Source organism: Monodelphis domestica, chromosome 7 (assembly GCF_027887165.1).
Source record: "Monodelphis domestica isolate mMonDom1 chromosome 7, mMonDom1.pri, whole genome shotgun sequence".
Classification (NCBI taxonomy): Eukaryota; Metazoa; Chordata; class Mammalia; order Didelphimorphia; family Didelphidae; genus Monodelphis; species Monodelphis domestica.
In genome coordinates this window covers 117,734,768-117,749,884 of record NC_077233.1, presented here as the reverse complement: position 1 = coordinate 117,749,884, position 15,117 = coordinate 117,734,768, and the positions used below count along the sequence as shown (strand labels likewise).

General features: G+C 33.4%; 1 protein-coding gene across 50 annotated transcripts in view; it reads right to left on the bottom strand.

The window, feature by feature from the left end:
* The window catches only part of MPDZ (multiple PDZ domain crumbs cell polarity complex component), a 229,323-nt gene that overhangs the window by 193,034 nt on the left and 21,172 nt on the right, over nt 1–15,117 (bottom strand). For all 50 annotated transcript variants that reach the window (XM_056805373.1, XM_056805384.1, XM_056805400.1 and 47 more), the window contains exon 2: nt 158–230. In XM_056805373.1, coding sequence (XP_056661351.1) covers nt 158–173 — 16 coding nt within the window. In that variant the 5' untranslated portion in view covers nt 174–230. The remainder of the gene's footprint in view (nt 1–157; nt 231–15,117) is intronic.

Sequence of the window (15,117 nt, the reverse complement as noted above, 5' to 3'; positions counted from 1 at the left end):
TCAGGTCAAGAAAAAAAACATGTTTGTTAAGCCATATTATGGAAAAGAGAAGCTTGTTTGTGTCAGTATTTTAAAGTATTTAAATTTAAATTTAAAGTATTTATAAATCTCTCATTTCATTTTTTTGCAAAAGTGAACAAGAAAGAATCACACTTACCTATAGTATCCAACATGTTTTTCAGAAGTTCGGCTTCTCTTTCAAATGACTAACGGTATCAGTTACAACAATCCTGTGGGTGGGGGAAAAAAAGGAAATGAAATGCTTATTTGACAGAATATTCAAATTTTACTCCAAAACTAAGTACTCTCAAACAGATTTTGATACACTTACATTCATTTCACATTTAAAATGCAGCTGATTACTCTCTAAGGTAACCCTTTCATAGGACAAAAAAAGGATGTTTTAATTTGGGGACTTGTTCAAAGTGATCTAACATCTGCATAATTATATTATTTGCCTAATGAAGTAAAGGTTTGTGTCTATTTTAATCAAAGTCCTGTAAGTCTAGTTTTCAAAACATTTCTTTCAGAAATTTCTACCCTGGTTTAACCAAGCCTGTGTTCAAATATCTGCTTACCAAATTAAAAGATTAAACATGTACTGAACTGTAGAAAGTGGGGAGATTGAGGAACTATATATACCTTAGAGTATTACAAAAGTTTTCTAATCAGTCTCCCTGCCTCAAACCTTTCCCCTTCCAACCAAAACCCCATAAAACTGCCAAAATGACTCCTCCATGTAGGTCCAACCATGTCACATCTATTTCCCCCTACCCCCAACCAGTTAATAAACTCCCATGACTCCCTATATTTCTAAAACCAAATATAAAATTCTCTAGAGCCTGGCCCCTTCCCATATTTCTCTTTCTCTCATACTTTACTCCTGTTCATAAGCTCAATAATCCTGCAATATCATCCTACTAGCTATTTCTCAGACACTATGAATCATCTCTTAAGTCCATGATTTTGTGATGTAGATCACCTACTCCTAGAGTGCTGCTTTCTCTTCTCACCTCCATCTCATCTCATTTTGCTGCAGCTTAAATGCCACTTTCTTAAATTATTGGTTTTGTACATATTATTTCTCTATTATTCCACAACACATTTAAAATTACACACACTCTGAATATTAAAGATCATAGCATAAAAAGCTAGAAGTAGATCATATACCTTGCACAGCTAAAAGTAGATGTATTCTTAACCAAATAATGTATGTAAGTAATTACAGATCATAAAAATAATTTTGATTACATGAAATTGAAAAGCTTCTCTAATAAGTGAACAAATAGAAAAAGAATTTTGTATGAAATTTTTCATGCAACAAATTTGATATCAAAGATATATAGGTAACTATGTATGTGTATATATATATATAAATATATATCCACAACACTTGTGTATATGTATACAAACACATATACATGCATATACACACAAATATACACATATAAATAGATATGTAGATATACCATTTCTCAGTAGATAAGTAGTCAAAGAATATGACTAGTTCTCAAAAGTATTGCCAAATATTAACAGTCACATGAAAAAGGCTCCAAATCATTAATAAGAGAAATGTAAATTAAAATAACCCTAACTTTCCCCACATACTCACAGCAAATTGACAAAGATGATAAACGATGAGCTTCATAAATATGGGGAAATAGGCATACTAAAGGTCTGTCGACAACATTGTTAATCTATATAATAATTTTAGAAATGAATTTGTAATTATGAAAATAGAGCAACTAAAATGTCCATACTCTTTGACTTAGAGATTTCACTACTGAATATATACTCCAAAGAGGTCATTTTAAAAAGAAAGTCCCCACATACACCAAAATACTCATAGTACCATTTTTATAGTTTCAAATGACTAAAAATAAAGGAGATGCACATAGATTGGAGAATGGCTAAACAAATTGGTGTATTAACATGATAAGTTATTACAGGGTTACAAGAAATAAAAATTACAATAAATATAGAAAAACATGAGAAGACTTAATAAGAAATTATTACTGAAGTAAAATTACCAGAGAAAAGTAAAATATTACATTACATAATGTCCATAACCATATTCCACTGACCTAAACTATTATATATATTTTCTGATATATTGATAAGTTTTGCTGACTGCTTTTTCTCTTTTTTCTTTATTATATGAGAAGGAAGGGAAAGATATAGAAGATAATTTAGGTGACATAAAACCAAAGAATAATTTTTAAAACCCTACATATACAGATAGAGGGAGAGGTGATATAAAATGCATATAAATGTAAAGGAAATAAATGCATACTCATATAGACAAGAGGGAAAAGAAGATAGCTGTCATATCTATCTAACTCTTTTCTAGGTTAATCTTCAAATGGTATGATCCCAAAGCCTTTAGTTCAAGATAAAAGAGTTGGAGTCAGGCTCAAACCCCAATTCTGATAGATACTACCTATGTATTTGTGGGCAATTCATTTCATCTCTCTATGCCTCAGTTTTCTCGAGGAAGCTGAATTAAAAGGCCTTTGACTATAGTTCTAGGTCTAGAATTCTATAATTCTTTCCTCATCCCACTTGTCTTCTTCTGGATACTGTATTTTTTCTAATGCCCTTATTAAAATGTGGTTCCTAGAAATGATCAAAATACTCCAAATGTAGTCTCAAAAGGGAAGAATACTTACTAGCTTGCATCTATGGGAAAGTTATTTAACCTCTACTTGCCTCAGACTGTAAAATGAGCTGGAGAAAGAAATAGCAAACCACTCTATTATCTTCACCAAGAAAATACCAAATGGGATCCTGAAATTTTAGAGATGACTAGAGTAACTGAACAACAACAAATCATCTCCTTAGTCTTTGAGAGTCTCTATCAATACATCTTAAAATCACATTAGCTTGTATTAGTAACAAAATCCCACTATTGTCCTATATTAAGTAGGTACCCCACTGAAATATTTAGGACATTTATTCCCACTAAATTTAATCTCCAAATCAACCCAAGATTCTTATCTATCAAGACCCATATCGATTCTATGTCTTTTGACATACTATCTCTTCCAGTTTTGGGTCATCTGCAAATCTAATGAACAAATGATCTTTGCCATTATATATGTCATTGAAAGTGGCTTGATTTCTTATTGTTCCTCCTCAGCCTCTACTTATTCCAAGTGTTAACATTCCTAACACAATTCCCACAATCAGTATGACATTTTGGTACACATCCACCAATATTACCTGCCTTTCCTTCCATCTTAATGGGTATATCTTTTTTGGGGAAAATAGACCACTATCCCCTTATACTTGATTGGATTTTAGTGATAGTGATTGGTTTAAGATAATCAATATTGTGACTCTAAAGTGATTAGTATAAATTCTATTATAATCTTAATACCATCAGTAGAAGTCATGATTTTTACAAAGATTTCTAACTGAAGCATAAAAACTGCTTCTAAAGGGATATCTAACCCCTCCCTAAGTTTGTACTTCCCTTTATCATAAGATGCTGACCATCTGAATCTCATGTCCCAATATGACACAAACATCACACACCCATCCCTGTTTAGAAATAGCCATCCTTCCCCCCAGATCAGATGAGAGAGAGATAATGGTCATTTGACTTGACTAAGTCATTAGTCTAAAGACTAATATGGGCTTTCTGAAATGAACTAACCAATAAGCTTTGTAATTGGGTAACTTTCTAAATCAGGTCTATATGATGTTATGTCTTGTGATATGTCATCAACCTTGTACAGAAGTATTCATTTTGAATATAAACCAGGTCTCAGGCTCTGGGTGTTGTCTCTTGCCAGGGTCCGACAATGTAATACATGCAAGAGAAAGCTTTTATTGGAGGACTTGGCCCTGTTCCAATAAAATCTAACTTTCTTCCATGACTTGGAGAAATTTGGCTTTTTGACTTTATTTACCTAAATTGTCAATATGGAATCTGTGGTTTTCTATTTCACAACACATTTATAAAGACTAAGTTGGTTGGTGAATTGTATTTATACATGGTATTTTAAGAACAACTGATATTTTGCTTCCTCTACACAATGGATTCTCTGTGTATCTTTAAAATCTGGTTTTCCACACTGGTGGAAATAACTCCTATTATATAACTTTAGATCCTCTTATAGATAGGTAGGGCTCCAACTTACCCTTTTGCTAAACACTGAAATTTGCTTTCCTAAGAAATACCTAAGGTAAATGTCAGCTTTTGCCTATCTTTCCTCTCTTTATCTATAGCATATTCCAAATTGGAAAGAAATCACTTCGCCTTAAATAATAATTATTAGAACCAAAATAATAGAATCTTTTGTTAGTTCCTCTATAGAAGATAAAAAATATGTTTTAAGATAAGCTAGATACCTACCTGCTCAGCTTTCAGCAGAGTTCTAAATGTTTAGATAACTGAAGGTTCTGATCATTACTATATCTTGTGATCTCTTTAGCACATAGTACTTTGGCTGCTATAATTAAAGGATGAGTGACAAGGCTATAAACTCTAAGTTTGAAGGAAGATAATGTCTGCTACTAGGAGGGTTAAAGCTAGTAAATTCCTTCAGTTGCAGTAGGGCTAATACTGATCATGTGTCCCCTACTATGTTCAGCATCAAAATGATGAGTCCCAAAAAAGGGGTTGGAGTGGGGGCCACCAAGATGTCTAAGGAGGCAAGAACCAGCCCAAGTCAGAAAAGGGATCAAGTCAAAGTTTCTATATTCACCAGTAGTAAAATGGGGCCAAAGGGATCACTGTCCTATTCTGGAAAAGATAGTCTCAAAAAAAAAATAACTAGAAACATCCATAGCAATTAGGAAAATATAACTGAAAAATAAAAGTTTCCAATTATCTTAAAAAACATAGTTTAAAAGAAAAAATTCAGATTTGAAGAGTCACTATGAATCAGCAGCTATTAAAAATCTTACATATCTACTATATTTCAATTTAGAAGGTAGAGAATTAAAAGTTTGTGCTCTTTTTTAAACAATTAGTCACAAAGTTAGTGGGGTATAGTGACAATAATAATTTGTATATTTTTAGCACTTCTACCTCTAGGAAAACAGTAGTGTTACTTTACTTAAAAAAATAACAGAAACAACTTACCACTATCTTTAAAAAAAAATCTCATGTTTTCCCTGTTTTAATACTTATGGATTTCACATTTAAAGACTCAACCCAAGAATTTATTACTGTCATATTTATATATTTTTTAAATATTTTACATTTATTTTAAAAGTTATACTAATGAACATCAAAATCTATACTTAGAATAGTTTTACCTCACAAAATGAATAAAATATTTAATATTAAATAGAGCCTTAATTTTATCATTAAATATATATATATATATATATATATATATATATATATATATGATGGCCAATATCCTCCAGAAAGCTGATTTTATTTTTATTTCATTAGTAACTATCAAAAAGTCATAAATTGAAACCAGATAAACCAGGGTTTAAGTTGTATCAGGAGTTTTAACCAATTTCAAACTTGCAGCCTCCAAAACTTCCCTCCTGAACCAAATAAAATATAATCAGGAAATATTTAATAAAATAAATACAATACGATACAATATAATGTTAATTTATAGTGTTGCAAGTCAATATGCAGCTAGAACAAAGTATTGCTATTTGAGTTTGACACCACCTAGGTAAAACACAAAGGTTTAACTCTACATTTTAAGAGTATCTATTGACTTTCATATTCTGTCCCTTTCTAATTTCTTCTTTTGTATACAGATTAAATTACTGTCACTAACACTGTTAATATAATCATCAAAACTGATAATAGCCAAAATGCATACCCTTCCTTAACAAAATAATGTTGTAAGTCAAAAAGTTTATCTCAGACAAAACAATTCTCAACTTTGAATTCACAGTTAACTTCTCTGGGGAATACATTCTAAGAGTAATAGACTAGTATAGGTCATTCAGAAGAGATTGACCATAATAATGAAAGGCACTAAACAACACCATGTTAGGATCAGCTAAAGAAACTACCAGGGGTCTAGAGACTTCCTAAAGGGTCCATGGACAGATTTCAGGAAGTCCATGCATTTTGAAAGTTATTTCTAGAACTATTTCAATATAATTGTATTCCTTTATAATCATGTGTGTTTCATTGTATCCATTTTAAAACATTATTCTGAGATTTACCAAATTGCTAAAGAAGTCCCTGACACAAAAAAAAAATAGTTAAAAAGAACCCTGAACCTAAGGAATACATGTAGATGCTCAGGTATCTTAAAGGCTGTCATGAGGAAACAGACTAGGTCTACTTTTCTTGGTCTTGGAAGGCAGAAGTAGGAACAATTGGAAGTTACAGAGGTATAAATTTTGGTTCAATAAAAATAGAAAACTTTCTAACAATCCAAAAGTGGGCTATCCAACTTTGAAAGCAATGGGCTCATTTATCAATTTAGATTCCTTGGTCTGAAGCTTAATGATCACCTGCCAGGTACATTTTGAAAGGGAATCCTGTTCTGATTTGACTAGATACCCTTAAAGGATACATAAAACTTTGAGATTCCATGTTTATATCTAACTCTAAATCCAAGGAGCTACTAAAATGTATATTATCTTCAATTTTAACAAAATCATCTTCACACTTTATGTACTTTAAAATGATAGTTGTATAGACTGCATTATCAGATATTAAATGGGAGATAATAATAAAATATGTATGTGGCAAATTAAGATGCCTATATAAATACACAAATAAACCAAAGCCATACTCTTTTGATTTAACTTTCAACAATAAACATAAACTCCAAAGAAATGGGTCAAAATAACACAGTTTTCAACTCCCTTCTCTATATGCATTTCCTATTAATAAAACTTTTTATTTAAATTTAAAACATATATACATGTAATATTCTATATATAATGGGTAAATTTTTTCTCATAAACTTCTACAATTTATACCAACAAATATCTGCATTCATTAAATAGTGACTATCTCAAGAGTCTTGACTTTGTATTTTAGTTCCTTTTATATTAAAAAAAGCAAATACCCACCACCAAATAAGGAACAGACTGCAAACTAAAAACATATCATTCTTAATTAATTTCCTCCATGAATTTTTCTCTAGTGTAAGCAAAATGTGTCTTTCACAACATGATGAGCATAGAAATATGTATTATATGATGATATGTGTATAGCCTATTACCAGTTAGAGAAGGGGGAGGGGGTAGGAGTGAGAGAACATAGATTGCAAAATATCATCAAACAAATATTAATAAATTGTATTGACATGTAATCTGGAAACTAATGTATAAAAATGAATGAATTTAAATAAATTTAAAATTCCCATAGTAAGAGGGGGGGAAAGTTGGCCACAAGTCAAGCTTTTGTTTTTTTGAGTAATAAATTATATATTTTTATATTTTTTGCTGAAGAGCAAATCTCCTAAAGTAAATATATGTGTGTATATATGTATATATATATATATACATATATACACATATATATATATTGCACTGTTCAAAATTTTCCTGGAACCCTAACCTCCTAAAGGCACATGACTTGAAAAAAAATTTAATACTATCATTTACTACCTGTACTAACTGAAACTTTATCTTCTTTTAGGCCAAAATTTCTCTCTAGATAGATAGATAGATAGATAGATAGATAGATAGATAGATAGATAGATAGATAAGATAGATAGATAGATAGATAGATATAGATTGATTGATTGATTGATTCATATAAATAAATGTAATGACCCTTGTCCCTATGGCATACTTTATGATACTTAGTAAACTGACCCACAGGATTTTTTTTATACAGATGGGAGTGATTTAAGCCATTCTGCTTTTCTCTCTCCCTAAGCATTCTTGTAGTCATTTGAATTCTCTAAATTGAATACTTGATGATACCAAATTTTGTATTTACATAAATAGGATACAATACATAAAGTATATTTTTATAACAGAATCAGTCATCAGCTTTCTACAAAAACCAGCAGAGCAAGATTCTCCTAAGGTGTTACAAGCAATATCAGTAAGGGGCTCCTGGGGTAAATACTCCCCAAAGGAATCTCCCATCCTATACCTTGTGGTTAGGGTACATATTTGGTACATATTTCAAAGTGTAGAGCATGTTGGAGACTCAGCTTTGCAATACAGAATTCACTAGGGCTTATCTACAAAGGCAATGAACTCTCCAGAGAAATTTATTCTGGCTGCAACCTTAGCTGCTCCTGCCATTGCTATTTTGCCTGCCAATGATGAGGCAATTTTCCATTAGGGCCATGCAGATGAGGCCTTAGTATTTATAAAAAGCATAAGTACTCCAAAGAGCTCTGCTTGCACTGAAAGCATGGCCTGAATCTTCTAAAAAAATTTGACAGAGCTGACTTTACTCATGACTCATAGCTCTCCATTTGACCAGGCTTTTCTTTTATTTTGTGAAACCCTAAAAAACAGTGTCCCTGCTAAAGAACACTTAGATTGGATCTATTAACACAGAGTAGTAATTCTTTAAGAAACAGATCAGAGGGAAAGTGAAAGAATCTTCCTCTGTAGGGAAAAATGCAGAAAATTTAGAAAATGTCCCTCCTTATAGACTCCTTTCCCACCCCCCACTACCTAATCAACTTGAAGTGGAAAAAAGTTTCCCACTAGTTGTTCTCTAGTGCTTTTTTTTTATTACTATTAAAAATATGAGAGTTTCCATCAATTTCCTCTTATTGTTAAGACCTTTTCCTCTTGTTTCAGAAGGCTTTGGCCATTTACATTTTTGCATAAGTCAAACATATCTTACCTTCCTTTTCACTTGGCTATACCATATAGATTTGGACTTCTGTGACTCTTCCTATCCAACACTATCTCCTAAATTAAGTTTTTGACTGTTCTGATTTTCCTTTGGAGAATCTAGATAGGTATAAATATACAAAGTTCACAAGCTTTAGACTGTAAAAGATAGTCTGAAATTTCTGACAGTAAATCCTCTGAAGAGACATCTTACATACATGAGAGATATTTTAAAGTAACTATTTTGGTTTTGGATGGGGGGAGGAGGGGGGAGGGGGGTGTCTCTTTGTACTAAAACTTTCATATAACCTTCAAAGAACTACTTCTTTTAAAACATTATGTATACTATGCTTAACAAATAACCTCAGCTCACAAATTCATGAAATGTCTAATCATGGCTTTAAAATATTAAAGACTTATTAAACCTTTTTAAAAACCCAAATCACATATATTTGACTATAACTATATTTATCAAGTCTTCAAGGCCAAGTAAAATGAGTGGGGTAGAGAAAATCCTCTGGAATGAAACTGTGGCAATTACCAAATAATGAACAAAAATAGCTGAACCTTGCTACTAGGTGAAGAAACATAGTAAGAATAGGTTGTTTAGGACACACTTAACTAAATTGAAAGCTACAATGATTTAATTTAGTCTTTCACTCTTTCAGCATGGTCTAAAGACCCAAGACCCTTTTAAGGGATCCATAAGCTAAAACCATTTTCATAATAATACTAAGACATTTTCCAATATCTTTTTTTCTTTTTTACAAACCTTACCTTCTGACTCAGAATAGATAATAAGTATTGATTCCAAAGTAGAAAAAGTGGTAAAAGTTAGGTATTTGAGGTTAAGTGACTTGTCCAGGGTCACAAAGCAAGGAAGTATCTGAGACCAAATTTGAATCCAGGACCTCCCACCTCCAGGCATGGCTCTCTGTCTAGTGAGTCACCTAGCTGCCTCTCTAATATAATTCTAATATGGTAAGATAGATATAATCTCTATAAACAAAAGCTCTGGAGAAACTCCTCAATTTTAAGAGTGCAAAGGAGTTCTAGGGACAGAAAGTTTGAGAATACCATTTTTTAAAAATCCTTACTTTCCAGGGCAGCCATGTTCTCAAAGAGAAAAAAGTTCCTAGTCATAGATCAAGTACAATTAAGAAAGTATATTCTAATCTTTAATGTAAGCATTAAGTCAATTCCTTATTTTTCAGATTGGGTTGTGATTATCTTAAAAATGACACTTTCTAAGCCAACAAAGGAGGGTCTAAGGAAGTTACTGGCCTGATAAAGATACCAATAGGTTAGGGCTAACCTGTGCAGGTCCACCTTGAATACTAACAGCTAATTTATTCTGGAAACTTCAGGGTAAATAACATTTTCCACACATAGGAATTTCACATTTAACTTAAACATTGAAAGAAGCTCTTTAAACACTGAAATGCCTGTTATTTTAACAGGTGGAAACAGGAACCTTTGAAGAAATAGAAAAAGAAAACAATTATAAAATGTTTTGAAAACCTTATAGCACTATAAAAATGCTAACAATTGTCATATAAGCAGCTGGGTTGGCCATCGGGGATAAGAGTTCTGGGCCTGGAGTCAGGAAGAAGTGGGTTCAAATTTGCTCTAGTATAATTGAAAATCTGTGTTCCTAAAAAAACCCTACATTTCCTGGGAATCCCCTTACTTCCTGTCATTACGTACTTCCTGTAGGCAGGGAATAAATTGAGTGGGCAGTCCTGCTTGGCTCTGCTCTTTGGCTTTATGGCGAGCATGGTGGTGTTTGAGGGACTCTTGGTGGAGAAGAGATGAGCTGCTTCTTTCGCCCATCTGCTTGAGCCCATGTTCCAGTGTTCCTCGCTGCTGCTTCTCTTTGAAGCTGCTGCCAATCCTGCTTCTGTTCCTGATACTGCTTGTTCCTGCTCCTGCCCTGGCCCCTGGCCACTATTGTTCATCCTGTTGTTCTGCTGGTAGCTGCTGCTGTGTCTTTGGGACTCACAAACTTGGAGCTGCTCTCCGGGCAACTGGTAAAAACCAGAGTGATTTTCCTTAGGCATCAATTAGCCTCCCTATCTCCTGTCCATGTGACCAAGGAAGCAAGCTACTCCAAGGGGAAGAAAGGTTACTCTTCCAAATAAGAAGTAAAATTGCAAGCATGGTGCTCTTTATAAAAGAGCACCTTGCCTATTTCAAACAGCTTCCAGTTTTAGAATGTTTTTTTCTTTCTACCATTCCTGAATGCATTCGTCCTTTCAATTATCTTGCCAGAGATTCATGGGAGAAATTCATCTCCCTACCAGCCTTTACCATTTGGGCCTGTTAAGTTTCTGAGATTCATCCAGTTTGGGACACCCCAGAACCATATTCTCCCTCCCTATGGGAGATGCCAGAGCTCTGAGAAAAGAAATCTAAGCAGATAGAGAAGAAAATTTAAAGGGAATAAAGGTGAAAATGTTAAGCCTTTTTGGACTCCATTATTTTATGAAAGTCTCTGTAACTTATTGTATTTTGCTGATTGTCTGATTTAAGATTTAATTTGTTTGGTTTTAAGCTTATATATTAATCTGATCAATACTATTCTATTACACTGAATCATTTCAATCTACTGTGTTTTAACTTTTAGATATATTCTGTTACCTTTCCCCTATAACTAATACTGAACAAAATATCATTGTATAAGTCCATTTTGGCTTTGTTAATTGTCACATAGATGATGGAGGTACCCTGTCAACCTGGTTAACAACCTTTAGAGAATTTAATGAGCTATAATTCCCAAATTGATTTTGAAGAGTCTTCAGACATGATTTTTAGATTATTTTTTCTCAACAACTCTGACTGATCATTTTGCCTACCTCTGAGTTTTTTCTAACAAGAGGTAAAGAGTCCATTTTAGTAGTTGAAGTGAAAGTGCAATTATATCCCAACCTCCACATTTGTAAAAATGTAATGGGTGATATATAACAGTGTTATACTGGAGGAGCTAGGAAGTTGTTCCTAGGGCATGGTATCCCTGGATGGCTCCCAAGAGGGAGTATCTCTCATTTGTAACTCTTCATCTTACTCTACCGTTCCACAGGAATGATCTAGATTCTAGGTGATATTTTAGACCCAGCATCAATAGTACAGAGGTTTGGTTTTTTTCTAGACTCCTCTTTAACATTTTTTTTTAATGATGGCAGCAATAGATTTTTTTTAAAAATATATCTCAGCCAAGGTTGAAAGATTGCTATATCTGAAAAGATTGTGACAAGTATCCATTAGCTTTAAATGTCATATAGCAGACTTAATGTGAATCCTAATGATAGTGAGATTTTTTGCTATTGACATTAAATGGGGTAAAAATGGAGATTTCAATCCCCAGACTTCAATCCACAGAGTCCTTGGTATTTCCCAAAATTCCCTATAATCTCACCTGAGTCTCCACCTGGGTGAGATCACAATTAGTATATAACTGGCGGTTACGCCTCCCACACTCGCTCTCTCTCTCTCTATCTATCTATCTATCTATCTATCTCTCAGTCATAGCAATGATGTAGTAAGTAAGCTAAGCACGGGCATTCTGAATTGGCTAATCAGCCATGGGCACATGGTTTATTATTTTGTATCCTTGATTTCTAATAATCCTTAATAAACCTCATAAAATACAATATTTTATTACTAGAGACTAATTGAATTTTTACAGTTATGGCAACCACAAGACTTGGACAAGAACTTCTCAATGTTTTTTTTTTTTTTTAAGATAGCCTAGATAATTTTTTTTAAGCCCCATTTCTCCAAGTCTTTTCAGCAAAGCTTCTTGATTCAGCTCACTCCTGCCTCCATTCATCCATCTGCTCCAGACCTGCTTGACTCAGATCGCTCTCCTGATCCTGACCCACTCCAGTCCAGCCCCAGATGATCTCCAGCCTCTGAGCCAGATCTCCCCAGGCCAGCCCCAGGACCCAGGCTGCTGGTAACTGCCCCTTGTGTCTTCAGAATCAAACACCAGCTGGTAAAAATGGGAGTGATATTTACTCAGGCTACAATTAGCTTCCACGTGGCAAGAGACCACAAAGGGCAGAGAACGAGGAGAAGAAAGAGACTTTTCCAAACAGGAAGTAAAAAGCATGGTGTATTTCAAAGGATATCTTTTGAGTGCACTGATTCTTTTATTTATCTCACCTGATATTCAGGAGAGAAATTCATCTCCCTACAACTCTTTGCCAGGGCCTACCCAATTTGAGATTCAAAAACCCACCCTCACTATGGGGGAGCAGCTGGGTGGCTCAGTGGATTGAGAGCCAGGCCTAGAGACAGGAGGTCCTGGCTTCTAATTTGACCTCAGACACTTCCTAGCTGTGTGACCCTGGGCAAGTCACTTGACCTCCAGTGCCTACCCCTTATCAATCTTCTGCCTTGGAACCAATTCCATAGTTCTAACAAAAGACATCTAAATGGATTTTTTTAAATGAACTTTAAAGAGACTGGAGGTTATATTTTTAAGGCTTTTCAGACTCTAATGTTTTATAAAAATCTCTATTTTATTGCATTTTGCTAATTATTTTGTTTAAGATTTAATTTTGATGGTTTTAAGTTCATATATCAATGTATTCAAAACTATTCTGTTACACTGTTCTTTATAAAAAGTACTGGGATTTAACTACTGTTATATTCTGTTGTTTTTTCCCTATAACTACACTGAACAAATGTTATTGAATAAGCCCATATATAAAAACAGCTTTTTTTTCTATTTTGACCTTATAATTTGTCACATAGAGGATGGATGGACTTCATCAGAACTGGTTACAATTGTATAACAACCTTTTGAAAATTTAATAAATTTTAGCTAAATATCTCAAATTAATTTTAAAGGGGTCTTTAGACATGATTTTAAAATGTTTTTCCCAACAACTCTGGTCATTTTGCCTGCCTCTAACAGGAGGTAAGGTTCATTTTAGTAGCTGAAGTGAAATACAATTATAATCCACACCTCCCTCATTTATAAAAATGTGAATGGATGGAACATCACAGTCTCATACCAAAGGAGCTAGGAAGTTAATCCCAGGGCAAGGTTCCCTTTGATGGCTCCCAAAAGAGGAGCATCTCTCATTTATAACTCTTCAGATCACTTTATCCTTTCACCAGAATGATCTAGATTTCTTGATGATGTTCTAGACCCAAAATATGTTTTACTTTGTTTTTTAAATATCTCAGCCAAGGTTGAAACATTGCTGCACCTGAAAATCTTGTGACAAGTATCCATTTTCTTTATATGTCATACAGCAGATTTGTTTGCTATTGTAATTAATTGGACTATTGAGAATTTGGGGGGTTTTGAACTGTTCTTTATTTAAAAAAAAAACTTACTCTGTGAAATTCATTTGCTCGTATTCACAGTGGATCATGGCCAGATATGAAGAGGAAGTGGATCACATTTTTGTTGAGAAAGCTTGTATTCTACATTTTCTTAGCTGACACAGTGTGTCAATGATTATAAGCTATATTTTTGAATTTATAACTATTTTATTATTTTTTTCTTGCATGTGCAATATACTATCTCAGTCTTTTTATTTTTTTCTCTCCTTTTTATATTTGAAGCACGTAAGCAGGATTAAGATTTTAACTTTTTTTTTATTTTGCCATAATATAAATTTAAAATATATTTCCTATAATATTAATGCATGCCCCAAAAGCTTGAGACTATAAAAATGGTGCCACTAATTGTTTAAAAAAGATAATTTATGGAACTTTGCTTAATGATTCTGTCTGATTCCTGGACAAGAGAATACAAAAAAGGTACACAGACATAACCTGAATAGTGCCAAAAAAGCACACAGGTCAAAAAAAAGAAGAAGAAGAAGAAGAAGAAACCAATCTAGGAAGGACTGATGCACTTCTAAGCCAATACAAAAGACTTGAACCTAGTGTGAGACTCGAGATTGCAACGCTTGACATACGTTAAGACGTAGGCCTTCCTTGTATCCACACTCTTTGTGAAAATACTTATAGACAAGTACCTCAAATTTGGCTCCTACCTGACTCCTATAATCTAGTCCCTTTTTCTATCTTTCATAATGTGGCAACTTTCTGTAGTCCTGGCTACTGACTGGGTAAATGCTTAATTGCTTATATCACTTTAAGTGGGTCCTGATTCAAGGACCTATTATAGATTTATTTTCCCTTACTTAGAATTTTTACACATAACACTGTGATAGTATATATTTCATCCAGAAATTATCTTTTTTATTTGGATTTTTTAAATTTTTTTTTATTTCTTTTGCCAATTGATTCATATACCTCATAACTCAGCCATGCATCCCTGAAAGATCCCTGTGTTTTTCAATCACCCTCTTTGGGGTGGGGATGTATAATTATTATTAGTTT